The following is a 26,810-nucleotide window of genomic DNA, read 5'->3' as shown; positions in this document are numbered from 1 at the left end:
CTGTATCGCGGGGGACCCAGTTACTCCAGGTGTTAGGGAAGACGTTGTGCTCTCCTCTCCTTATTCCTGGCCATTCTAGAGCACATGGGTTTTGGACTTTCTCTGGATGTTGTGGAAATATGTTCAAGACCAGCGCCCAAGGTCTGCTGAGTGCCCAGGAAGTGCTTTTTGGCATCAGCAATATTGTTTGGTTTGGTGACTGTATTTGGGATGGATCCCTAAGTCGGGCAGGCTCTGGATGGCCTTTTCTTCAGCCTCTGCTTCACACTTTGTCTCCATATTTCCTCCTGTGAGTATTTTCTTCCACCCTCTAAGAAGGACTGAAGCATCTATATTTTGTTCTTCCTTCTTTTTGAACATCATGTGGGCTATGAATTGTACCTTGGGTATTTGGAGCTTTTGGGCTAATATCCAGTTATCAGTGAATTCATACCATGTTTGTTCTTTTGTGGTTGGGTTATCACACTCAGGATGATATTTTCTATTTCCATCCATTTGCCTAAGAATTTCATGAAGTCTTTTTTTAAATAGCTGAGTAGTATTCCATTGTGTAAATGATCCACAATTTTCTGTATTCATTCCTCTGTTGAAGGGCATCTGGGTTCTTTCCAACTTCTGGTTATTATAAATAAGGCTGGCATGAACATAGTGGAGCATGTGTCCTTGTTATATGTTGGAGAATCTTTTTTCCTCCAGCTTTATTATACTGGGTATTTCTTATTTATATTTCAAATGTTAGTCCCTTTCCTGGTTTCCAGGTCAACATCCCCCTAAACCCTCTCCTTGCCCTTCTATGTGGGTGTTCCCTTCCACATCTTCCTCCCATTACCGCCCTCCCCCAAGAATCCCGTTCACTGGGGGTCCAGCCTTTGCAGGACCAAGGGCTTCCCCTTCCACTGGTGCTCTTACTAGGCTATTTATTGCTACATATGTGGTTGGAGCCCAGGGTCAGTCCATGTATTGTCTTTGGGTAGTGGCTTAGTCCCTGGAAGTTCTGGTTGGTTGGCATTGTTGTTCATGTGGGGTCTCAAGCCCCTTTAAGCTCTTTCAGTCCTTACTCTGATTCCTTCAACAAGGGTCCCATTCTCAGTTTAGTGGTTTGCTGCTGGCAGTCGGCTATGTATTTCCCTTATTCTGGCTATATCTCTCAGGAGAGATCTATATCCAGTTCCTGTCAGCCTGCACTTCTTTGCTTTATCTATCTTATCTAGTTTGGTGGCTGTATATGTATGGGCCACATGTGGTGCAGGCTTTTTTAACTTGAGTATTTCTTATTTACATTTCGATTTTTATTCCCCTTCCCTGCCCAGACCTGCAGGGCAGTCGACCAGGGTCTGGGGTCCACCTAGGAGAGAATGGGGGACAAGAGACGCAAAGATCAGACAGCAAGCCAAGAAGTCTGATCAAGCTGACAATTTTTAATTTTTCTCAGGCTGAAGATATGCTGGTAGAAGCAAAATGTGGGGAGGGGTTGGGCGACCATAAAAGAATGGGCCTGGCTTGATAACCAGGATATTGGCTGGGTAAATCAGCCAAGCAGGGGAACAGCAGGGTGGGTTGCTTAGTGACCTGACCTTCAGTGCCTGACCACCGGTACTCAGTGATCTGACACCTAGATTTATGCTATCTATTGAATTTATGTAGAGCCGCAGGTGCTGCTTTGATCTAACCTAAGGCTATTGTTTTTTGTTCTATCATAAGGTTAAAATACAATTGCTTTTTAACCTGAAGACTATTGCTTATTATTTCAGCATGAGGCTAGAATACTAGAATACAATTGCTTTTTAACTTGAAGGCTGCTTTCGCCATCTCAAGGCTGCTCCCAACACTTCCCGGTTTCCCGGCCAACATCCCCCTAACCCCTCCCCCTCCCTTTCTATATGGGTGTTCCCCTCCACATCCCTCCCCATTACCACCCTTCCCCCAGCAATCATGTTCACTGGGGGTCCAGACTTTGCAGGACCAAGGGCTTCCCCTTCCAGTGGTGTTCCTAGGCTATTCATTGCTACCTATGAGGTTGGAGCCCAGGATCAGTCCATGTATAGTCTTTGGGTAGTGGCTTAGTCCCTGGAAGCTCTGGTTGCTTGGCATTGTTGTTCATATGGGGTCTTGAGCCCCTTCAAGCTCTTCCAGTCCTTTCTCTGATTCTTTCAACGGGAGTCCCGTTCTCAGTTCAGTGGTTTGCTGCTGGCATTCGCCTATGTATTTGCTGTATTCTAGGTGTGTCTCTCCATAGAGATCTACATCTGGTTCCTGTCAGCCTGCACTTCTTTGCTTCATCCATCTTATCTAGTTTGGTGGCTGTATATGTATGGGCCACAGTGGGGCAGGCTCTGAATGGGTGTTCCTTCTGCCTCCGTTCTAAACGTTGCCTCTGTATTTCCTGCCAAGGGTATTCTTGTTCCCCTTTTATTTTTTTTTTTATTTTTTTTTATTAACTTGAGTATTTCTTATATACATTTCGAGTGTTATTCCCTTTCCCGGTTTCCGGGCAAACATCCCCCTCCCCCCTCCCCTTCCTTATGGGTGTTCCCCTCCCAACCCTCCCCCCATTGCCGCCCTCCCCCCATAGACTAGTTCACTGGGGGTTCAGTCTTAGCAGGACCCAGGGCTTCCCCTTCCACTGGTGCTCTTACTAGGATATTCATTGCTACCTATGGGGTCAGAGTCCAGGGTCAGTCCATGTATAGTCTTTAGGTAGTGGCTTAGTCCCTGGAAGCTCTGGTTGCTTGGCATTGTTGTACTTTTGGGGTCTCGAGCCCCTTCAAGCTCTTCCAGTTCTTTCTCTGATTCCTTCAATAGGGGACCTATTCTCAGTTCAGTGGTTTGCTGCTGGCATTCGCCTCTGTATTTGCTGTATTCTGGCTGTGTCTCTCAGGAGCGATCTACATCCGGCTCCTGTCGGTCTGCACTTCTTTGCTTCATCCATCTTGTCTAATTGGGTGGCTGTATATGTATGGGCCACATGTGGGGCAGGCTCTGAATGGGTGTTCCTTCAGTCTCTGTTTTAATCTTTGCCTCTCCCTTCCCTGCCAAGGGTATTCTTTTTCCTCATTTAAAGAAGGAGTGAAGCATTCACATTTGGATCATCCGTCTTGAGTTTCGTTTGTTCTAGGGATCTAGGGTAATTCAAGCATTTGGGCTAATAGCCACTTATCAATGAGTGCATACCATGTATGTCTTTCTGTGATTGGGTTAGCTCACTCAGGATGATATTTTCCAGTTCCAACCATTTGCCTACGAATTTCATAAACTCGTTGTTTTTGATAGCTGAGTAATATTCCATTGTGTAGATGTACCACATTTTCTGTATCCATTCCTCTGTTGAAGGGCATCTGGGTTCTTTCCAGCTTCTGGCTATTATAAATAAGGCTGCGATGAACATAGTGGAGCACGTGTCTCTTTTATATGTTGAGGCATCTTTTGGGTATATGCCCAAGAGAGGTATAGCTGGATCCTCAGGCAGTTCAATGTCCAATTTTCTGAGGAACCTCCAGACTGATTTCCAGAATGGTTTTACCAGTCTGCAATCCCACCAACAATGGAGGAGTGTTCCTCTTTCTCCACATCCTCGCCAGCATCTGCTGTCACCTGAGTTTTTGATCTTAGCCATTCTCACTGGTGTGAGGTGAAATCTCAGGGTTGTTTGATTTGCATTTCCCCTATGACTAAAGATGTTGAACATTTCTTTAGGTGTTTCTCAGCCATTCGGCATTCCTCAGCTGTGAATTCTTTGTTTAGCTCTGAACCCCATTTTTTAATAGGGTTATTTGTTTCCCTGCGGTCTAACTTCTTTAGTTCTTTGTATATTCTGGATATAAGGCCTCTATCTGTTGTAGGATTGGTAAAGATCTTTTCCCAATCTGTTGGTTGCCGTTTTGTCCTAACCACAGTGTCCTTTGCCTTACAGAAGCTTTGCAGTTTTATGAGATCCCATTTGTCGATTCTTGATCTTAGAGCATAAGCCATTGGTGTTTTGTTCAGGAAATTTTTTCCAGTGCCCATGTGTTCCAGATGCTTCCCTAGTTTTTCTTCTATTAGTTTGAGTGTGTCTGGTTTGATGTGGAGGTCCTTGATCCACTTGGACTTAAGCTTTGTACAGGGTGATAAGCATGGATCGATCTGCATTCTTCTACATGTTGCCCTCCAGTTGAACCAGCACCATTTGCTGAAAATGCTATCTTTTTTCCATTGGATGGTTTTGGCTCCTTTGTCAAAAATCAAGTGACCATAGGTGTGTGGGTTCATTTCTGGGTCTTCAATTCTATTCCATTGGTCTATCTGTCTGTCTCTGTACCAATACCATGCAGTTTTTATCACTATTGCTCTGTAATACTGCTTGAGTTCAGGGATAGTGATTCCCCCTGAAGTCCTTTTATTGTTGAGGATAGCTTTAGCTATCCTGGGTTTTTTGTTATTCCAGATGAATTTGCAAATTGTTCTGTCTAACTCTTTGAAGAATTGGATTGGTATTTTGATGGGGATTGCATTGAATCTGTAGATTGCTTTTGGTAAAATGGCCATTTTTACTATATTAATCCTGCCAATCCATGAGCATGGGAGATCTTTCCATCTTCTGAGGTCTTCTTCAATTTCTTTCCTCAGTGTCTTGAAGTTCTTATTGTACAGATCTTTTACTTGCTTGGTTAAAGTCACACCGAGGTCCTTTATATTATTTGGGTCTATTATGAAGGGTGTCGTTTCCCTAATTTCTTTCTCGGCTTGTTTCTCTTTTGTATAGAGGAAGGCAACTGATTTATTTGAGTTAATTTTATACCCAGCCACTTTGCTGAAGTTGTTTATCAGCTTTAGTAGTTCTCTGGTGGAACTTTTGGGATCACTTAAATATACTATCATGTCATCTGCAAATAGTGATATTTTGACCTCTTCTTTTCCGATCTGTATCCCTTTGATCTCCTTTTGTTGTCTGATTGCTCCGGCTAGAACTTCAAGAACTATATTGAATAAGTAGGGAGAGAGTGGGCAGCCTTGTCTAGTCCCTGATTTTAGTGGGATTGCTTCAAGTTTCTCTCCATTTAGTTTAATGTTAGCAACTGGTTTGCTGTATATGGCTTTTACTATGTTTAGGTATGGGCCTTGAATTCCTATTCTTTCCAGGACTTTTATCATGAAGGGGTGTTGAATTTTGTCAAATGCTTTCTCAGCATCTAATGAAATGATCATGTGGTTCTGTTCTTTCAGTTTGTTTATATAATGGATCACGTTGATGGTTTTCCGTATATTAAACCATCCCTGCATGCCTGGGATGAAGCCTACTTGATCATGGTGGATGATTGTTTTGATGTGCTCTTGAATTCGGTTTGCCAGAATTTTATTGAGTATTTTTGCGTCGATATTCATAAGGGAAATTGGTCTGAAGTTCTCTTTCTTTGTTGTGTCTTTGTGTGGTTTAGGTATAAGAGTAATTGTGGCTTCGTAGAAGGAATTCGGTAGGGCTCCATCTGTTTCAATTTTGTGGAATAGTTTGGATAATATTGGTATGAGGTCTTCTATGAAGGTTTGATAGAATTCTGCACTAAACCCGTCTGGACCTGGGCTCTTTTTGGTTGGGAGACCTTTAATGACTGCTTCTATTTCCTTAGGAGTTATGGGGTTGTTTAACTGGTTTATCTGTTCCTGATTTAACTTCGATACCTGGTATCTGTCTAGGAAATTGTCCATTTCCTGAAGATTTTCAAATTTTGTTGAATATAGGTTTTTATAGTAAGATCTGATGATTTTTTTAATTTCCTCCAAATCTGTAGTTATGTCTCCCTTTTCATTTCTGATTTTGTTGATTTGGACATACTCTCTGTGTCCTCTCGTTAGTCTGGCTAAGGGTTTATCTATCTTGTTGATTTTCTCAAAGAACCAACTTTTGGTTCTGTTGATTCTTTCTATGGTCCTTTTTGTTTCTACTTGGTTGATTTCAGCTCTGAGTTTGATTATTTCCTGCCTTCTACTCCTCCTGGGTGTATTTGCTTCTTTTTGTTCTAGAGCTTTTAGGTGTGCTGTCAAGCTGCTGACATATGCTCTTTCCTGTTTCTTTCTGCAGGCACTCAGCGCTATGAGTTTTCCTCTTAGCACAGCTTTCATTGTGTCCCATAAGTTTGGGTATGTTGTATCTTCATTTTCATTAAATTCTAAAAAGTTTTTAATTTCTTTCTTTATTTCTTCCTTGACCAGGTTATCATTGAGTAGAGCAGTGTTCAATTTCCACGTATATGTGGGCATTCTTCCCTTATTGTTATTGAAGACCAGTTTTATGCCGTGGTGGTCCGATAGCACGCATGGGATTATTTCTATCTTTCTGTACCTGTTGAGGCCCGTTTTTTGACCAATTATATGGTCAATTTTGGAGAAAGTACCATGAGGAGCTGAGAAGAAGGTATATCCTTTTGCTTTAGGATAGAATGTTCTATAAATATCCGTTAAGTCCATTTGGCTCATGACTTCTCTTAGTCTGTCGACATCACTGTTTAATTTCTGTTTCCATGATCTGTCCATTGATGAGAGAGGGGTGTTGAAATCTCCCACTATTATTGTGTGAGGTGTAATGTGTGTTTTGAGCTTTAGTAAGGTTTCTTTTACGTATGTAGGTGCCCTTGTATTTGGGGCATAGATATTTAGGATTGAGAGTTCATCTTGGTGGATTTTTCCTTTGATGAATATGAAGTGTCCTTCCTTATCTTTTTTGATGACTTTTAATTGAAAATTGATTTTATTTGATATTAGAATGGCTACTCCAGCTTGCTTCTTCTGACCATTTGCTTGGAAAGTTGTTTTCCAGCCTTTCACTCTGAGGTAGTGTCTGTCTTTGTCTCTGAGGTGTGTTTCCTGTAGGCAGCAGAATGCAGGGTCCTCGTTGCGTATCCAGTTTGTTAATCTATGTCTTTTTATTGGGGAGTTGAGGCCATTGATATTGAGAGATATTAAGGAATAGTGATCATTGCTTCCCGTTATATTCATATTTGGATGTGAGGTTATGTTTGTGTGCTTTCATTCTCTTTGTTTTGTTGCCAAGACGATTAGTTTCTTGCTTCTTCTAGGGTATAGCTTGCCTCCTTATGTTGGGCTTTACCATTTATTATCCTTTGTAGTGCTGGATTTGTAGAAAGATATTGTGTAAATTTGGTTTTGTCATGGAATATCTTGGTTTCTCCATCAATGTTAATTGAGAGTTTTGCTGGATACAGTAACCTGGGCTGGCATTTGTGTTCTCTTAGGGTCTGTATAACATCAGTCCGGGATCTTCTGGCCTTCATAGTTTCTGGCGAGAAGTCTGGTGTGATTCTGATAGGTCTCCCTTTATATGTTACTTGACCTTTTTCCCTTACTGCTTTTAATATTCTTTCTTTATTTTGTGCGTTTGGTGTTTTGACAATTATGTGACGGGAGGTGTTTTTTTTCTGGTCCAATCTATTTGGAGTTCTGTAGGCTTCTTGTATGTCTATGGGTATCTCTTTTTTTAGGTTAGGGAAGTTTTCTTCTATGATTTTGTTGAAGATATTTACTGGTCCTTTGAGCTGGGAGTCTTCACTCTCTTCTATACCTATTATCCTTAGGTTTGATCTTCTCATTGAGTCCTGGATTTCCTGTATGTTTTGGACCAGTAGCTTTTTCCGCTTTACATTATCTTTGACAGTTGAGTCAATGATTTCTATGGAATCTTCTGCTCCTGAGATTCTCTCTTCCATCTCTTGTATTCTGTTGGTGAAGCTTGTATCTACAGCTCCTTGTCTCTTCTTTTGGTTTTCTATATCCAGGGTTGTTTCCATGTGTTCTTTCTTGATTGCTTCTATTTCCATTTTTAATTCCTTCAACTGTTTGATTGTGTTTTCCTGGAATTCTTTCAGGGATTTTTGTGATTCCTCTCTGTAGGCTTCTATTTGTTTATTAATGTTTTCCTGTGTTTCCCTAAGTGTGTTCATGTCTTTCTTGAAGTCCTCCAGCATCATGATCAAATATGATTTTGAAACTAGATCTTGCTTTTCTGGTGTGTTTGGATATTCCATGTTTGTTTTGGTGGGAGAATTCGGCTCCGATGATGGCATGTAGTCTTGGTTTCTGTTGCTTGGGTTCCTGCACTTGCCTCTCGCCATCAGATTATCTCTAGTGTTACTTTGTTCTGCTATTTCTGACAGTGGCTAGACTGTCCTATAAACCTGTGTGTCAGGAGCGCTGTAGACCTGTTTTCCTCTCTTTCAGTCAGTTATGGGGACAGAGTGTTCTGCTTTCTGGCGTGTAGTTTTTCCTCTCTGCAGGTCTTCAGCTGTTCCTGTGGGCCTGTGTCTTGAGTTCACCAGGCAGCTTTCTTGCAGCAGAAACGTTGGTCTTACCTGTGGTCCCGGGGCTCAAGTTCGCTCGTGGGGTGCTGCCCAGGGGCTCTCTGCAGCGGCAGCAACCAGGAAGACCTGTGCCGCCCCTTCCGGGAGCTTCAGTGCACCAGGGTTCCAGATGGTCTTTGGCTTTTTCCTCTGGCGTCTGAGATGTGTGTGCAGGGAGCAGTCTCTTCTGGTTTCCCAGGCTTGTCTGCCTCTCTGAAGGTTTAGCTCTCCCTCCCACGGGATTTGGGTGCAGAGAACTGTTTATCCGGTCTGTTTCCTTCAGGGTCCGGCGGTGTCTCAGGCAGGGGTCCTGCCGCTCCTGGGCCCTCCCCCACGGGAGCCCAGAGGCCTTATACAGTTTCCTCTTGGGCCAGGGATGTGGGCAGGGGTGAGCAGTGTTGGTGGTCTCTTCTGCTCTGCAGCCTCAGGAGTGCCCACCTGACCAGGCGGTTGGGTCTCTCTCTCACCGGGTCTGGGAGCAGAGAGCTGCTGTGGGCTGGGATCCGCGGGTGTGGGACTTCCGGTAAACACAGAAGGTGCCCGGTCCTAGAGAAATTCTGCTTTCGTGTGTCCCAAGCTCACCAGGCAGCTTTCTTGCAGCGGAAAATTTGTCTTACCTGTGGTCCCGGGGCTCAAGTTCGCTCGTGGGGTGCTGCCCACGGGCTCTCTGCAGCGGCAGCAACCAGGAAGACCTGTGCCGCCCCTTCCGGGAGCTTCAGTGCACCAGGGTTCCAGATGATCTTTGGCTTTTTCCTCTGGCGTCCGAGATGTGTGTGCAGGGAGCAGTCTCTTCTGGTTTCCCAGGCTTGTCTGCCTCTCTGAAGGTTTAGCTCTCCCTCCCACGGGATTTGGGAGCAGAGCGTTCCCCTTTTAAAGATGAAGTGAAGCATTGCATTTTGGTCATCCTTCCTGAGTTTCATGTGTTCTGTGCATCTAGGGTAATTCAAGCATTTGGGCTAATAGCCACTTATCAATGAGTGCATATCATGTGTGTTTTTCTGTGATTGCGTTACCTCACTCAGGATGATATTTTCCAGTTCCATCCATTTGTCTATGAATTTCATAAAGTCATTGTTTTTGATAGCTGAGTAATATTCCATTGTGTAGATGTACCACATTTTCTGTATCCATCCTTCTGTTGAAGGGCATCTGGGTTCTTTCCAGCTTCTGGCTATTATAAATGAGGCTGCTATGAACATAGTGGAGCATGTGTCTTTGTTATATGTTGGGGCATCTCTTGGGTATATGCGCAAGAGAGGTACAGCTGGGTCCCCAGGTAGTGCAATGTCCAATTTTCTGAGGAACCTTCAAATTGATTTCCAGAATGGTTGTACCAGTCTGCAATCCCACCCCAATGGAGGAGTGTCTCCCTTTCTCCACGTCCTCACCATGGAGTATCTTTTGGGTATATATCCAGAAGTGCTATTGCTGTGTGTAGTTTTTGAGGAACCCTCAGAATGATTTCCTGAGTGGTTGAACCAGCTTGTAAAACTATTCTCAAGAATAAAGGAACTTCTGGGGGAATCACCATCCCTGACCTGAAGCAGCATTACAGATCAATAGTGATAAAAACTGCATGGTATAGGTGCAGAGACTGGCAAGTAGATCAATGGAATATAATTGAAGACCCAGAAATGATCCCATACACCTATGGTTAGTTGATCTTTGACAAGGAGCTAAAACCATCCAGTGGAAAAAAGACAGCATTTTCAACATATGGTGCTGGTTCTACTAGTGGTCAGCATGTGGGAGATTTTAAATTGATCCATTCTAATCACCTTGTTCATAGCTGAAATCCAAGTGGATCAGAGACCTCCACATAAAACCAAATAGAATATGGGGGAGATCCTTGAACACATTGGCACAAGGGAACTATTTTTGAGCAGAACACCAATGGTTTATGCTCTAAGAGAAAGAATTGATAAATGGGAGTTCAAAAATTGCAAAGCTTTTTTTTTTCTTTTTTTCAGAGCTGGGGACCAAACCCAGGGCCATGTGCTTGCTAGGCAAGTGCTCTACCACTGAGCTGAATCTCCAACCCAATTGCAAGGCTTTTGTAAGGCAAAAGACACTGTCAATAGTACAAAAGGTCAAACAACAGATAGGGAAAATATCTTTACAAATCCTACTTCAGATAAATGGCTAATATCCATTATATACAAAGAACTCAAGAAGGTAGACTCCAGAGAGCTAAATAACTCTATCCAATATTGGGGTACAGAGGTAAACAACAAATCCTCGGCTGAGGAATGCAAAATGGTGAGAAACACCTAAAGAAATGTTCAGCATGGTTAGTCATCAGAGAAATGGAAATCAAAACAACCCTTAGATTTCACCTGACATCAGTCAGAATGCCTAAGATCAATAACCAAGTTGCAGCAGATGCTGGTGAGGGTGTGGAGAAAGAGGAACCCTCCTTTGTTGTTGGGCGTATTGCAGGCTTGTACAACAACTGTGACTTTGGACGATCTTTTTCTTTTTTCCTTTTTTTTTTTCTTTCTTTCTTTTTTTTTTTTTATTTTTTATTAACTTGAGTATTTCTTATATACATTTCGAGTGTTATTCCCTTTCCCGGTTTCCGGGCAAACATCCCCCTCCCCCCTCCCCTTCCTTATGGGTGTTCCCCTCCCAACCCTCCCACCATTGCCGCCCTCCCCCCATAGACTAGTTCACTGGGGGTTCAGTCTTAGCAGGACCCAGGGCTTCCCCTTCCACTGGTGCTCTTACTAAGATATTCATTGCTACCTATGGGGTCAGAGTCCAGGGTCAGTCCATGTATAGTCTTTAGGTAGTGGCTTAGTCCCTGGAAGCTCTGGTTGCTTGGCATTGTTGTACTTTTGGGGTCTCGAGCCCCTTCAAGCTCTTCCAGTTCTTTCTCTGATTCCTTCAATAGGGGACCTATTCTCAGTTCAGTGGTTTGCTGCTGGCATTCGCCTCTGTATTTGCTGTATTCTGGCTGTGTCTCTCAGGAGCGATCTACATCCGGCTCCTGTCGGTCTGCACTTCTTTGCTTCATCCATCTTGTCTAATTGGGTGGCTGTATATGTATGGGCCACATGTGGGGCAGGCTCAGAATGGGTGTTCCTTCAGTCTCTGTTTTAATCTTTGCCTCTCCCTTCCCTGCCAAGGGTATTCTTTTTCCTCATTTAAAGAAGGAGTGAAGCATTCACATTTTGATCATCCGTCTTGAGTTTCGTTTGTTCTAGGGATCTAGGGTAATTCAAGCATTTGGGCTAATAGCCACTTATCAATGAGTGCATACCATGTATGTCTTTCTGTGATTGGGTTAGCTCACTCAGGATGATATTTTCCAGTTCCAACCATTTGCCTACGAATTTCATAAACTCGTTGTTTTTGATAGCTGAGTAATATTCCATTGTGTAGATGTACCACATTTTCTGTATCCATTCCTCTGTTGAAGGGCATCTGGGTTCTTTCCAGCTTCTGGCTATTATAAATAAGGCTGCGATGAACATAGTGGAGCACGTGTCTCTTTTATATGTTGAGGCATCTTTTGGGTATATGCCCAAGAGAGGTATAGCTGGATCCTCAGGCAGTTCAATGTCCAATTTTCTGAGGAACCTCCAGACTGATTTCCAGAATGGTTTTACCAGTCTGCAATCCCACCAACAATGGAGGAGTGTTCCTCTTTCTCCACATCCTCGCCAGCATCTGCTGTCACCTGAGTTTTTGATCTTAGCCATTCTCACTGGTGTGAGGTGAAATCTCAGGGTTGTTTTGATTTGCATTTCCCTTATGACTAAAGATGTTGAACATTTCTTTAGGTGTTTCTCAGCCATTCGGCATTCCTCAGCTGTGAATTCTTTGTTTAGCTCTGAACCCCATTTTTTAATAGGGTTATTTGTTTCCCTGCGGTCTAACTTCTTGAGTTCTTTGTATATTTTGGATATAAGGCCTCTATCTGTTGTAGGATTGGTAAAGATCTTTTCCCAATCTGTTGGTTGCCGTTTTGTCCTAACCACAGTGTCCTTTGCCTTACAGAAGCTTTGCAGTTTTATGAGATCCCATTTGTCGATTCTTGATCTTAGAGCATAAGCCATTGGTGTTTTGTTCAGGAAATTTTTTCCAGTGCCCATGTGTTCCAGATGCTTCCCTAGTTTTTCTTCTATTAGTTTGAGTGTGTCTGGTTTGATGTGGAGGTCCTTGATCCACTTGGACTTAAGCTTTGTACAGGGTGATAAGCATGGATCGATCTGCATTCTTCTACATGTTGCCCTCCAGTTGAACCAGCACCATTTGCTGAAAATGCTATCTTTTTTCCATTGGATGGTTTTGGCTCCTTTGTCAAAAATCAAGTGACCATAGGTGTGTGGGTTCATTTCTGGGTCTTCAATTCTATTCCATTGGTCTATCTGTCTGTCTCTGTACCGATACCATGCAGTTTTTATCACTATTGCTCTGTAATACTGCTTGAGTTCAGGGATAGTGATTCCCCCTGAAGTCCTTTTATTGTTGAGGATAGCTTTAGCTATCCTGGGTTTTTTGTTATTCCAGATGAATTTGCAAATTGTTCTGTCTAACTCTTTGAAGAATTGGATTGGTATTTTGATGGGGATTGCATTGAATCTGTAGATTGCTTTTGGTAAAATGGCCATTTTTACTATATTAATCCTGCCAATCCATGAGCATGGGAGATCTTTCCATCTTCTGAGGTCTTCTTCAATTTCTTTCCTCAGTGTCTTGAAGTTCTTATTGTACAGATCTTTTACTTGCTTGGTTAAAGTCACACCGAGGTCCTTTATATTATTTGGGTCTATTATGAAGGGTGTCGTTTCCCTAATTTCTTTCTCGGCTTGTTTCTCTTTTGTATAGAGGAAGGCAACTGATTTATTTGAGTTAATTTTATACCCAGCCACTTTGCTGAAGTTGTTTATCAGCTTTAGTAGTTCTCTGGTGGAACTTTTGGGATCACTTAAATAAACTATCATGTCATCTGCAAATAGTGATATTTTGACTTCTTCTTTTCCGATCTGTATCCCCTTGACCTCCTTTTGTTGTCTGATTGCTCTGGCTAGAACTTCAAGAACTATATTGAATAAGTAGGGAGAGAGTGGGCAGCCTTGTCTAGTCCCTGATTTTAGTGGGATTGCTTCAAGTTTCTCTCCATTTAGTTTAATGTTAGCAACTGGTTTGCTGTATATGGCTTTTACTATGTTTAGGTATGGGCCTTGAATTCCTATTCTTTCCAGGACTTTTATCATGAAGGGGTGTTGAATTTTGTCAAATGCTTTCTCAGCATCTAATGAAATGATCATGTGGTTCTGTTCTTTCAGTTTGTTTATATAATGGATCACGTTGATGGTTTTCCGTATATTAAACCATCCCTGCATGCCTGGGATGAAGCCTACTTGATCATGGTGGATGATTGTTTTGATGTGCTCTTGGATTCGGTTTGCCAGAATTTTATTGAGTATTTTTGCGTCAATATTCATAAGGGAAATTGGTCTGAAGTTCTCTTTCTTTGTTGTGTCTTTGTGTGGTTTAGGTATAAGAGTAATTGTGGCTTCGTAGAAGGAATTCGGTAGGGCTCCATCTGTTTCAATTTTGTGGAATAGTTTGGATAATATTGGTATGAGGTCTTCTATGAAGGTTTGATAGAATTCTGCACTAAACCCGTCTGGACCTGGGCTCTTTTTGGTTGGGAGACCTTTAATGACTGCTTCTATTTCCTTAGGAGTTATGGGGTTGTTTAACTGGTTTATCTGTTCCTGATTTAACTTCGATACCTGGTATCTGTCTAGGAAATTGTCCATTTCCTGAAGATTTTCAAATTTGGTTGAATATAGGTTTTTATAGTAAGATCTGATGATTTTTTTAATTTCCTCCGAATCTGTAGTTATGTCTCCCTTTTCATTTCTGATTTTGTTGATTTGGACATACTCTCTGTGTCCTCTCGTTAGTCTGGCTAAGGGTTTATCTATCTTGTTGATTTTCTCAAAGAACCAACTTTTGGTTCTGTTGATTCTTTCTATGGTCCTTTTTGTTTCTACTTGGTTGATTTCAGCTCTGAGTTTGATTATTTCCTGCCTTCTACTCCTCCTGGGTGTATTTGCTTCTTTTTGTTCTAGAGCTTTTAGGTGTGCTGTCAAGCTGCTGACATATGCTCTTTCCTGTTTCTTTCTGCAGGCACTCAGCGCTATGAGTTTTCCTCTTAGCACAGCTTTCATTGTGTCCCATAAGTTTGGGTATGTTGTATCTTCATTTTCATTAAATTCTAAAAAGTTTTTAATTTCTTTCTTTATTTCTTCCTTGACCAGGTTATCATTGAGTAGAGCATTGTTCAATTTCCACGTATATGTGGGCATTCTTCCCTTATTGTTATTGAAGACCAGTTTTATGCCGTGGTGGTCCGATAGCACGCATGGGATTATTTCTATCTTTCTGTACCTGTTGAGGCACGTTTTTTGACCAATTATATGGTCAATTTTGGAGAAAGTACCATGAGGAGCTGAGAAGAAGGTATATCCTTTTGCTTTAGGATAGAATGTTCTATAAATATCCGTTAAGTCCATTTGGCTCATGACTTCTCTTAGTCTGTCGACATCACTGTTTAATTTCTGTTTCCATGATCTGTCCATTGATGAGAGTGGTGTGTTGAAATCTCCCACTATTATTGTGTGAGGTGCAATGTGTGTTTTGAGCTTTAGTAAGGTTTCTTTTACGTATGTAGGTGCCCTTGTATTTGGGGCATAGATATTTAGGATTGAGAGTTCATCTTGGTGGATTTTTCCTTTGATGAATATGAAGTGTCCTTCCTTATCTTTTTTGATGACTTTTAGTTGGAAATTGATTTTATTTGATATTAGAATGGCTACTCCAGCTTGCTTCTTCTGACCATTTGCTTGGAAAGTTGTTTTCCAGCCTTTCACTCTGAGGTAGTGTCTGTCTTTGTCTCTGAGGTGTGTTTCCTGTAGGCAGCAGAATGCAGGGTCCTCGTTGCGTATCCAGTTTGTTAATCTATGTCTTTTTATTGGGGAGTTGAGGCCATTGATATTGAGAGATATTAAGGAATAGTGATTATTGTTTCCCTTTATATTCATATTTGGATGTGAGGTTATGTTTGTGTGCTTTCATTCTCTTTGTTTTGTTGCCAAGACGATTAGTTTCTTGCTTCTTCTAGGGTATAGCTTGCCTCCTTATGTTGGGCTTTACCATTTATTATCCTTTGTAGTGCTGGATTTGTAGAAAGATATTGTGTAAATTTGGTTTTGTCATGGAATATCTTGGTTTCTCCATCAATGTTAATTGAGAGTTTTGCTGGATACAGTAACCTGGGCTGGCATTTGTGTTCTCTTAGGGTCTGTATGACATCAGTCCGGGATCTTCTGGCCTTCATAGTTTCTGGCGAGAAGTCTGGTGTGATTCTGATAGGTCTCCCTTTATATGTTACTTGACCTTTTTCCCTTACTGCTTTTAGTATTCTTTCTTTATTTTGTGCGTTTGGTGTTTTGACAATTATGTGACGGGAGGTGTTTCTTTTCTGGTCCAATCTATTTGGAGTTCTGTAGGCTTCTTGTATGTCTATGGGTATCTCTTTTTTTAGGTTAGGGAAGTTTTCTTCTATGATTTTGTTGAAGATATTTACTGGTCCTTTGAGCTGGGAGTCTTCACTCTCTTCTATACCTATTATCCTTAGGTTTGATCTTCTCATTGAGTCCTGGATTTCCTGTATGTTTTGGACCAGTAGCTTTTTCCGCTTTACATTATCTTTGACAGTTGAGTCAATGATTTTTATGGAATCTTCTGCTCCTGAGATTCTCTCTTCCATCTCTTGTATTCTGTTGGTGAAGCTTGTATCTACAGCTCCTTGTCTCTTCTTTTGGTTTTCTATATCCAGGGTTGTTTCCATGTGTTCTTTCTTGATTGCTTCTATTTCCATTTTTAATTCCTTCAACTGTTTGATTGTGTTTTCCTGGAATTCTTTCAGGGATTTTTGCGATTCCTCTCTGTAGGCTTCTACTTGTTCTCTAAGGGAGTTCTTCATGTCTTTCTTGAAGTCCTCCAGCATCATGATCAAATATGATTTTGAAACTAGATCTTGCTTTTCTGGTGTGTTTGGATATTCCATGTTTGTTTTGATGGGAGAATTGGGCTCCGATGGTGCCATGTAGTCTTGGTTTCTGTTGCTTGGGTTCCTGCGCTTGCCTCTCGCCATCAGATTATCTCTAGTGTTACTTTGTTCTGCTATTTCTGACAGTGGCTAGACTGTCCTATAAGCCTTTGTGACAGGAGTGCTGTAGACCTGTTTTCCTCTCTTTCAGTCAGTTATGGGGACAGAGTGTTCTGCTTTCTGGCGTGTAGTTTTTCCTGTCTACAGGTCTTCAGCTGTTCCTGTGGGCCTGTGTCTTGAGTTCACCAGGCAGCTTTCTTGCAGCAGAAAATTTGGTCTTACCTGTGGTCCCGGGGCTCAAGTTCGCTCGTGGGGTGCTGCCCACGGGCTCTCTGCAGCGGCAGCAACCAGGAAGAACTGTGCCGCCCCTTCCGGGAGCTTCAGTGCACCAGGGTTCCAGATGGTCTTTGGCTTTTTCCTCTGGCGTCTGAGATGTGTGTGCAGGGAGCAGTCTCTTCTGGTTTCCCAGGCTTGTCTGCCTCTCTGAAGGTTTAGCTCTCCCTCCCACGGGATTTGGGTGCAGAGAACTGTTTATTCGGTCTGTTTCCTTCAGGGTCAGGCGGTGTCTCAGTCAGGGGTCCTGCCGCTCCTGGGCCCTCCCCCACGGGAGCCCAGAGGCCTTATACAGTTTCCTCTTGGGCCAGGGATGTGGGCAGGGGTGAGCAGTGTTGGTGGTCTCTTCCGCTCTGCAGCCTCAGGAGTGCCCACCTGACCAGGCGGTTGGGTCTCTCTCTCACCGGGTCTGGGAGCAGAGAGCTGCTGCCCCCCCCTTTTTTTTTAATAAATATTTATTTATTTATTTTGTGTATGTGAGTACACTGTTGCTGTACCCCGACATACCAGAAGAGGGCTTCAGATCCCATTACAGGTAATTGTGAGCCACCTTATGGTTTCTGGTTATTGAACTCAAGACTTCTGGAAGAACAGTCAGTGTCCTCAGCTGGTGAGCCATCTCTCCAGACTGAAAAAAAATTTTTTTTTTAATTCATACATGAATTAGTGTTAGGTACAATTGTATATTCTTCAGATGTGTAATTTTGTGATTTTTTAAAAACACATCTACATTATGAATTCCCTGAAATCATATAAGGACAAAACAGGACATCATAATATATAAGTATAAGACAAGCATCATAAGCAAAACCTCCCAAAATACCCGTGGGTTGATTTTGTGTTGGCCTCATGTGCTCTTCAGTGTGCTTTGCATAGTAGTGTGACTTTGTTGGAAAAATGAAATTTTCTTTACAAGTGTTTATCAATTGTGGTTGGCTTCTGGGGTACAGAAGAAATCTGTGTCCACATCTCTCAGCACTGGGACAGGATGTGACACCGACCTGTGCTGGCCCTTTGAATATTGCCACATTATTTCGAGTCCATATTTGCATCAAACTCTTATGTCTGGAAAGCATAGTTTCCTTGGGGTCCTTCATGTCCTGTGGCTCTCACAGTCTCTCCAATTCCTATTCCTCAAAGTTCCCTGAGCCAAGAAAGATGCAGACATTCCATTCATAACTCAGTGTTTTTAGACCTGTATCTGCTCTTTGTTCAGTTGTGGGTCTCTGATTAGTTCACATCTCCTGCAGTAGGAAGCTTCTCTGATAATTGTTAAGTAAGATATTGATCTAGGAATCATTTTATTGGGATGTTCCTTTAAAAAATAGTAGCACCCACAACACTTCCTCTTTACTTAGCAGGCGGCAATCCTAAGGAACACCAGGTAGCATCTTACCACCAAACCTTGGCTTGCCACCTCCGCTGAATGCAAAGAGCAATAAACTACAGTGCATACTCCAAATTCCCACCCTACAGCCCTGCATGCTTTCCAGGAGGCCTGCTGCCACCAGGAACACCAACTAACCCTATTCCTCCTAAGCCCAGGCATACCGGATGACATTAAGATAACACACACACACACACACACACACACACACACACACACAAGCACAAAACAAACAAGGAAATGACCCTAAATACAATTTATAAAGATGACAGAGGCCTTCAAAGGTGAATGAGTTAATCCCTTAAAAAAATACAATCAATAGCTGAAAGAAATTCCAGTCAGATGGGACAGAATATTTTATTATTTCATAGTTTCAGAAGAGTGTGGGTTCAGGAAGCAAAGACCCCCAGTATGTGAGGGACAAATATTTGTTCACCAAGGAATCACCTCATCATAAAACTTCTTTCCTCAGAACCCCAAACAGTTTTGCTCCCTGGACTTCTATCACAACACATTTTTCTGACAGAAAATTTTGGATCATCAGATTCATTTCGCAGAGTGTAGAACATTGAAAGCTGTCCTTTCTCTTTAGATTATTTGCCAGCTGCGTGGTGGGTCTGTCTATGACTTTGCCAGGCCACAGCAGCTAGAATCGAAAGGACTATGAGGACCAGGACAGCCATCCCCATCCTGATGAGATTCTCCATTGTGTGATCCTGGTTTTCTGGAGCTGTGGTATTAGATACAGAAGTCACAGAAGTTAGGGATGAAACATCCCTCCAGGGCCCTTGTTTTCCTGAAGAGGATAAGATTCTACTCTTTCCCATGCTACGAGGTGGACTTCTCTTTATTCAATTGTCTGAGGTTTGCGTATGTTGTAGGATGGACAGATTGTCTCAGCTAGTCCTGAGAATAGAAGAGTAGGATGTGTGTGTACTTAAGAGACCTTAGTGTTTCTTCTGAGTTCCACGTAATCATTTAATGTAGATGCCCATCATTCTTGCCATACATAATCATGGAGTTCTGGGATGAACCTTCCCTGTGGCGTACCTGTGTACCCTCTCTTAATTCTTACTAAATTCTTCAGGACTATTTTGCTAATAAAAAAGCCTATGACATACCAGTGATACCAGTAAATTCAGAGTAGAACAAATTGACAATTCATTCAGATAGTGGGCCGCAGGTCACTGTTCTGAGCAACAAAAGGCCATTTTCTTAGTATGGTTCTTCTGGTGAGGCCTTTAGAGGTTGTGCAGACTCTGATTAGCAATATGGTTTTTTTCTTTTTCTGAGAGTTGGTTCCCTTGTGACATTTAGACCCTTCCATTTCAAACTTGATCTTACCATTCCTCTAGTGTGTGTGTGTGTGTTTGTGTGTGTGTGTGTGTGTGTGTGTGTGTGTGTGTAAGTGTGTGTGTGTGTGTAAAAACCAGAAAGAGCGTGAATGATAGGCTATTAGGATTTTATCTAAGAGTTTTCCACATAACACAGCTATCTTACATTATGCATAGAACCTAAGCCTTATACATGTACCTCTTACTATTCTTGTCTTTACAAATAATAATTACTGTGACAACAGGATGTGTCACACTGTTAGTAGAGAGTGATGATGATCCCCTATACTTTAGAAGACTCAAGGATCAGTGGAAGAGAGTCCATGGAGATCCTATCCCAAAATCTTCTCTTTTTTAGACAGGTGTACCAAGGCCTACCAGAGGGCATTCTTAGCTGTCACCTCTCAAATGAAGCCTGAATCATACATTTCTTCTATTTAACTTGGGAGGAAATGTTTCAGACTTCCTAATGCAATAGGTTTGATTGCAAGTGTTGGATTTTATTTTCCTTAATGTGAAAATTGTTATGTTCTAGTCCTCATGGAGAATTTTGTCTGGAAGGGATTATGTATGTGTTTGAATCTGATTTAAACAGAGGGATAGTATAGAACAATTGTAACTGTTACACCAAGGCTACGTCCTCTCCTATAAGTAGGGTGGTCTATGGCTGCAGTGAGAGCAAGGGCATGAGAGAGATCCTGTGAATACTGTTTATTTGTGGGTGTGAAGATGATGTTGTCACTGTGGACCAGTTTCTGCTTAGGATCTTATAACTGTCTGTTGCCTTTCAAAAATGCTCTTTCAAACTCCATGACTCGTCTTCATTCCATTAGCAGGCAGAATAGTGCTCATCTCCAGAATGATTCTGTTAATGCCCCCCCCCCCACCATTATGAGGACAAATACCCATCTGACTCTCACTCTCCAGCATTCAAACCCTATGCTAGCTAATATTTGTTGTAAATGGAGAATGCTGAGAAACCCATTCAGCTCAGAAAGATCTGGATAACTTCACCTGGGACCCCAATCTGCAGAGTCACTGCTCTGTGACAGCAGGTATAGAGATGAGTGGAGGTATCTATAGCACCTGAAGATGTTCCTGAGGTTGGAGTCACAGACCTTCTGCAGAGTCCTAGAATTATGACTCATGAGCAAGACTGAAGGAGCCTGAATCCCCTGCCATGGCAACTTGACACACCCTTGCCATGCATCAGCATGTTTTCATGAGACTCACTGCAGAGTAAGGTTTTGCAGACTTCCTCAGTCTGGAGAGGTCACAGCTACCACCAGCATAGAAAAAACTAAGACGTGTGAATTAGGCTTCTCTCATTTATAGGAAAAGGAACAGCATCCCAGAGAGAGAAGCGCTTCTCCAAGTAGAATCTCCTGATCCCAGAATTAGGTCTAGCCTATCTGGGCCTATGTGCGAACAGAATCTATATTAGCCCCATTAGGCCTGACTCTATGCGGGTGAAATATTGTTTTTTAGGGGAATCATGGAGAGGGGCCTTTCTGGGTTCCTTGCTCATAAACTTACCCATCTGCCCGATCATCCAGGATGAGGCTAAATGAGTCTGTTTGGATGCTATCTTCTGTATTCCAACAGTTAAGCCTCAGCCTAAGGTTTGTCCTTTGGGACATTTTATTATTCTTTCATACTCACAAGCTCAAATGACAGAAGTGAGAACTGTGATTAATAAGAGCTGTTTGTTAGACTGCCTGTGTTTGTAGCATGCTCCCTATAAAGAGGTGCCTAATACTTACTGGCTGTTGTGATGAACCTTTTAGCTGGCCAGCTGGAGGCTTCGATGGATTCTATGAGACAGAACAAGAAGAGGATGTTCTTTGTGTTGTGTGTGCTACATATGCTCTGTAAGCTCCCTAAGACAGAGTGATCATTACAGGAATGATTATTGCTTCTATCCATTTCTATGCTGTGGACTGTGCCCTGTGACCATCCATTCATATTGTCCTCTTAATCCCACTCAAATCAAAAGATCTCTTATGCTTTGTGGGTGACACTGAGATGTCAGCACCACCTTACCTGAGACTATGAGCTCCACAGGGGCACTGGCAAATGACAACAGGTAGAGAGATGAGTCGGGAGAACCATAGCACCTGTAGGTGCCCGAGAGCTTGGATGTCACAGCTCTCATGGAGAATTCTGACTGGTACTGTTGATCTTGGAACTTTGACTTTCGTCGAAGGGGTGGCTGGCCTGATCCCTCCTTTGACAGAATGAAAGTGTCCACAGAGTACTTTGACCAACACATCAGGGTCACATTCTCTCCTGAGTGTACTGTGGAGTTGGGCATCACTGAGAGGGAAGGTGTGTCATAAATCTGTCCTAAAGAGAAGAGGGATGGTGAAAGACATGCTTCCTTGTTCTCAGCTCAAACCACACATTTTCACCCTGAGAACATTGAACTCCGTCTCTTTTACCTGACTGGGCTTACTTCCCGTTGATCTGTCTCTGCCTTTGCTCCTCCTCAAGATCTCTGTTCCTCATCCCAGCCCTCAGCTATTAGGATCCTCCATGAGAGCCTGAGCAGAGGTTAGGTACCTGATTGAATCTCTATAGATCCTCACCTGTGATCAGGATGTCCAGGGGGTCACTGGAGGCCGACAACTCAGAGGAGAGGTTGTGTGCACCATAGCATCTGTATTGGCCTCCAGTGGAGTGGTTTACATATCCCAGTGTGAAGTTGGCTTTGGAGAGGCCAGCCTTGGTCCACTGGCTAGAGGACTGTATGATGTCAGCTCCCCCTTCTTTGTACAGTGCAAATTTGTCATAATTGATGTCAGAGTAACACTGCAGTGTGAGGCTCATTCCAGGATTTAGTATACGTCCTTGATGACTTAGCAGAGATGGCTTCCTCAATGGTCCTAAAGGAAAGGTGAGAGCTATGGAGTGAGGTTTGGTTCTTACCAAGTGTCTTTGCCCTCCCATCCTGCCCAGCACATGTCACAACTTTTCCCTCAGCAGGGCTGTGTTTGAGAACACAGGCTCCTCATTTGGTCCTCCTCTACCTGCAACTCCACAGAGGGGCATGACATGGCAAGGGCTTAGGGTCTCAGAAAATGATTGGAGAATGACAGAGGGGACTTACCTGAGATGAGTATTTTTAGGAGCTCACTGGGTACTGACCACAACTGTGGGGTATTCTTGTAGTAACCATAACATCTGAATGTCCCTGAGTAGTTTGGGGTCATGGGTCCCAATACAAACAGGGCTTGGTGTTGTCCAGTAGAAGGTATATACTCTGTGTCTAGTGAGTTGGTGAACTTCTGATCTTCCTTGGTGAGAATGAATTTATCATAGTTTCGGAGTGAGGTACAGTGGAGTGTCACGTTCCCTCCCTCTGGCACCACAGGGCTGGGCAGTCCTGACAGCATGAGTGGATAGTAGTTGTACATTCCTGGGGGAGAAAAAGGCAGTCTGTTACATGTTCTCACACATTCACAATGTTCTCTAGGTCCACTCTGTGGGAAAGGAATACTCCTGAGAGCAGAGCCTGGTGATGAGAATCTGACTGTCTCCTTACCTGTCACCACCAGCTCCAGGGTGTCACTGGGCTCTGACCAACCAGCTGAGCTGTAACAGTAACAGCCATATTGCCCTGCATGGCTTTGTGTCACAGAAGGGATGAAGAACTTGGCCTTGTTCCCAGGCTGTTGTAGGGTCTGTGTGCTCTGTGTATTGTGGCTTCCCTCCTTATACAGAAAATATATTTCTGCATCCAGGTCCCCCTGACACCAGATGGTCATGGCCCTTCCAGAGTGCATCACAGAGCCTGGTTCAGCCTTGATGGTTGGTTTTTGCAGTTTCCCTACATAGAAGTAGGAGAGAAGCACATGGCTGGGTTAGAAAGTGGCACAGACAATGTCCCACCAGTGGATGCTGCTTTTTAATATTGTTCTTCTCTCATACCATACACTGGAAACAGCCTCCCATCCTTCCATCCTTCGTAATATAACACAATTCTCTCCACCTCTTCTGTTCTCCAAGTTCACTGCTCCTCTGTCTCCTTTCAGAGAAGAGAATGTTTTCCACTGATATCAACTAAACATGGCAGAACAAGATGCCAGAACAGTAGGAACGCACCCCCATATTAACACTGGATAGGGCAAACCAGTGGTAGAAAAAAGATCCCACGTGTAGGTGCAAGTAGAAGAGACATTTCCATTCCCACTGTTAGGAGTCCAAGAAGAAACTAAAGCAAGCCATGTGGTTGTTGCACCCACATTGAATCAGAGCACTCAGGAGGCAGAGGCAGGGAACTCTGAGTTGGAGGGGAGCTTGGTCTACAGAGTGAGTTCCAGGACAGTTAACTATGACTGTACAGTGAATCCCCCAAACACCAAAAAACCCAAACCAAAGCAAAGCAAAAACAAAAACAAACAAACAAACAAACAAAAAAACAGGCAAGCAAGCAAGCAAACAAGCAAGTGAACAAAAACCAAAATTTCAAAACAGCCACAGCAGCAGGCCTGAGGCAGACCCATGAAGGCTCTGTGAGCCCTTATGATTCCTGCTTAGTTGAGCCTGTGGTCCATGTTCCTCCTGGTATCCTCAACCACTCTAGCTATTGCAATCCTTCCTCTCCCTGTTCTTCTGGATTCCCTGAGCTCTAGTGGATTATGCTGAAGTTGATCCAGACTAACAGAAGACCTCATGAAGAATCATCGTTCTATTCTATACCTTGGGCTTGGCTATCACTCTCAGCCTTTGATTCTGTACTTTGGGTCCCAGTGTTTCCTGGCTGTGTGTGAAAGTTCTAAAAAGTCCTGAATCCTCACATACAGCACATACTAAGCAGTCTCTGAGCACCTGTATCACTGAATGTCATTCTGTGGAAAGGCTGGGGTTCCTCACCTGACACCAGGAGCTCCACTGGTTCACTAGGAGCTGACCACACTTGTGGTGTGTTAGTTTCATAGCTGTAGCATCTGAATATCCACCTCTGGTTGGAGGTCAAAGGGCCCACAGGGAACAGGGCATGACACTTCCCAGTGTAGTGGTTACACTGTGTTTCCTGCCTCCAGGAGGGTTTCTGAGATCCTTCTACAGTAAGAATCAATGTGTGATCATAATGTGAGGGCTCACATTTGAGGGTGACATACCCTCCTGAGGTCACCACAGGATTGGACTGGACTGAAAGGCTGGGTTTCGAGTAGGCTCCTAGGAGAGAAGGAGGAATCAGTTAAATGTCCACACAGGGAAACAGTCAAAATCTGAGAGTCCTTGGGACCTGTGTATTCACTCACCTGTGACCACTAGCTCCAGGGGCTCACTGTAGTCTGATGATTTACCCTGAGACTTGTAGGAACAGTGATATTGCCCTGCATTTTGATGGCCTACATTTAAAAATAAGAATTCAGTCTTGTTTGTTGGCTTCTGATTGTTCTTTGGAACTCTTCTCTGTAGGTTTCCATTTCTATAGAGATCAGACTCTTTGGCTCCAATGGTCTCCTCACAAATGAAGGTCACCGTAGTTCCCATTGAGACCACAGAATCTGGCTGTACTCTGAGGATAGGCTTAGGGAGGGACCCTGCAAGTAACAGAGCAGCTAAGACTCAGGACACACATGCTCAGATTGTAGTCCTTAACAGGGTGACCTTCCAGCTACCCCCAGAATAACACACATGTGGTGTTTTCCACCATCACTGCCCAGACATGGCTCCTGGATACGAAGAGAAGAGCATTTCAGGAGAGCTGCAGACACTCACCTGTCAGCACTGGGATCCAGAGGCCCAGAGTCAGTCCTGGAAGAGAGTTCTTTGTAAGAGATTTGTAGGTAAGACTGAGTAAGTCCTCCCCTCTGCAGAATTGCCTGAGACCCTGAGATTTCCTGATGGGTGAGTGCTGAGCTCCAGGCCCTGCTCATTTCTAGACCTCAGTATCCCCACCTCCTCTTCACTTCTCACCAAGACAGAGCAGGGCTGTGAAGGTGAAGGTCATGGCATCTCCTCTCAGAGGCTGCAACTCTGCTTGAGAGCAGAGCTACAGAGCTTTTCTGAAGGGATTGGAAACAGGGTGTGGCCCTGGAAGCAGGGCAGTCCCCATGATTGGTCATTTTTCAGCAGCCCTACAGAAAGGGGAACAGCCCTCCTCAGGCACCCTGCTCTAACTTCCTCAATGCTGTGACTAGGCCAGGCAGTAGAACTCTGCGATCAGGCCTTACACAGACGACATTTCCTCAGCCCACCAGTGTCTGCTTCACCTGTGCACAGCACTGTCAGACCATATTGTAGCAGACTTGTGGGAACGTCTCACAGAACAGAATTAAATTGTCATTTTGCTTCTTTCTTTTCACATTTTTATGTGAAATATTTCCTTCTTTTCCACATTTTGATGCCCCTGAGGAGGGTCCTGTTGTGCTCATCAGTTTGGAGTGAGATTTACAGCCTTTTCTTCATAGTCTCACAAGACACATTACCATTGGGGACTAAAATTTCTCTTTTTTCTTCAATATTTGTGTTTTATTTACAATTTTATGGAAACATATTTCTATTCATCTTTTACTGTTTGTTTTTATGTATGTTTATATATGTGCATGTGAGTCAAGGGACATATATGGAGGTCAGAATAAAACTTCAGTAATCCATTTCCCTTGTACAGTGTGGACCTGTGAATCAGAGTCAGGTCTTAGGTTGGCAGCAGGCACTTATGTTCTGAGCCATCTTCTGGCCCAACACCTACCATCATCATTTTCCTAAGTCCTTCTGCTCAGTCAACAAAGTATGTGATCGTGGGTAGACTGCAGTTATCCATGTTTACTAGAGTTTCTTGAGACACGTCTCCAAGTTTACTAGAGTTTCTTGTGGATATTGATCCAAATACGTCTGCAGGTTTTTTTTAAATTTTTTGGGATATAGGTTTTCGCTGTATGAATATGACCATGATTCTTCTTCTTCTTCTTCTTTTTTTTAGAACTAATTATTCTTTTTTCCCCTTTCTCCATCTTTATTAAATTGGTTATTTTTTATTTACATTTCATTTGTTATTACCTTTCCCGGTTTCCAAGCAAACATCCCCCTAACGCCTCCCCTTCCCCTTCTATATGGGTGTTCCCCTCCCCATGCTCCTCCCCTTACCACCCTTCCCCCAATAATCCTATTCACTGGGGTTTCAGTCTTGGCAGGACCAAGGGCTTCCCCTTCCAGTGGTGCCCATACTAGGCTGTTCATTGCTACCTATGCAGTTGGAGCCCAGGGTCAGTCCATGTATAGTCTTTGGGTAGTGGCTTAGTCCCTGGAAGCTCTGGTTGGTTGACATTGTTGTTCATATGGGGTAT

The 26,810-nt window shown here is 43.1% G+C and overlaps 1 protein-coding gene across 12 annotated transcripts in view; it reads right to left on the bottom strand.

Annotated features, from left to right (window-relative positions):
* Lilrb1 (leukocyte immunoglobulin like receptor B1) overlaps positions 1-25,597 on the bottom strand; it is a 31,188-nt gene extending 5,591 nt beyond the window's left edge. Inside the window, exons 1-10 of one of the 12 annotated variants that reach the window (XR_015649636.1) lie at positions 25,441-25,506; positions 25,243-25,278; positions 24,780-25,064; positions 24,388-24,693; positions 23,057-23,341; positions 22,622-22,930; positions 22,101-22,397; positions 21,556-21,853; positions 21,276-21,326; positions 18,507-19,084 (exon numbers count right to left, since the gene is read on the bottom strand). Coding sequence is in view for 8 of the 12 variants with exons in the window: in XM_087606307.1 (XP_087462433.1) it covers positions 18,772-18,908; positions 21,276-21,326; positions 21,556-21,858; positions 22,101-22,397; positions 22,622-23,341; positions 24,388-24,693; positions 24,780-25,064; positions 25,243-25,278; positions 25,441-25,474 (2,169 nt within the window). In the remaining 4 variants the exon portion in view is untranslated. Of the gene's footprint in view, positions 1-18,506; positions 19,085-21,275; positions 21,327-21,555; positions 21,859-22,100; positions 22,398-22,621; positions 23,342-24,387; positions 24,694-24,779; positions 25,065-25,242; positions 25,279-25,440 lie in introns of those variants that run through there. The other 11 variants (XR_015649632.1, XM_087606341.1, XM_087606320.1 and 8 more) reach the window with 11 other exon arrangements.
* Between the last annotated feature and the right edge of the window lie 1,213 nt (positions 25,598-26,810).

Source organism: Rattus norvegicus, chromosome 1 (assembly GCF_021556685.1).
Source record: "Rattus norvegicus strain SHRSP/BbbUtx chromosome 1, alternate assembly SHRSP_T2T, whole genome shotgun sequence".
NCBI lineage: Eukaryota > Metazoa > Chordata > Mammalia > Rodentia > Muridae > Rattus > Rattus norvegicus.
Note: the sequence above shows the minus strand (reverse complement) of the source record. Positions and strands in the feature narration are given on the sequence as shown.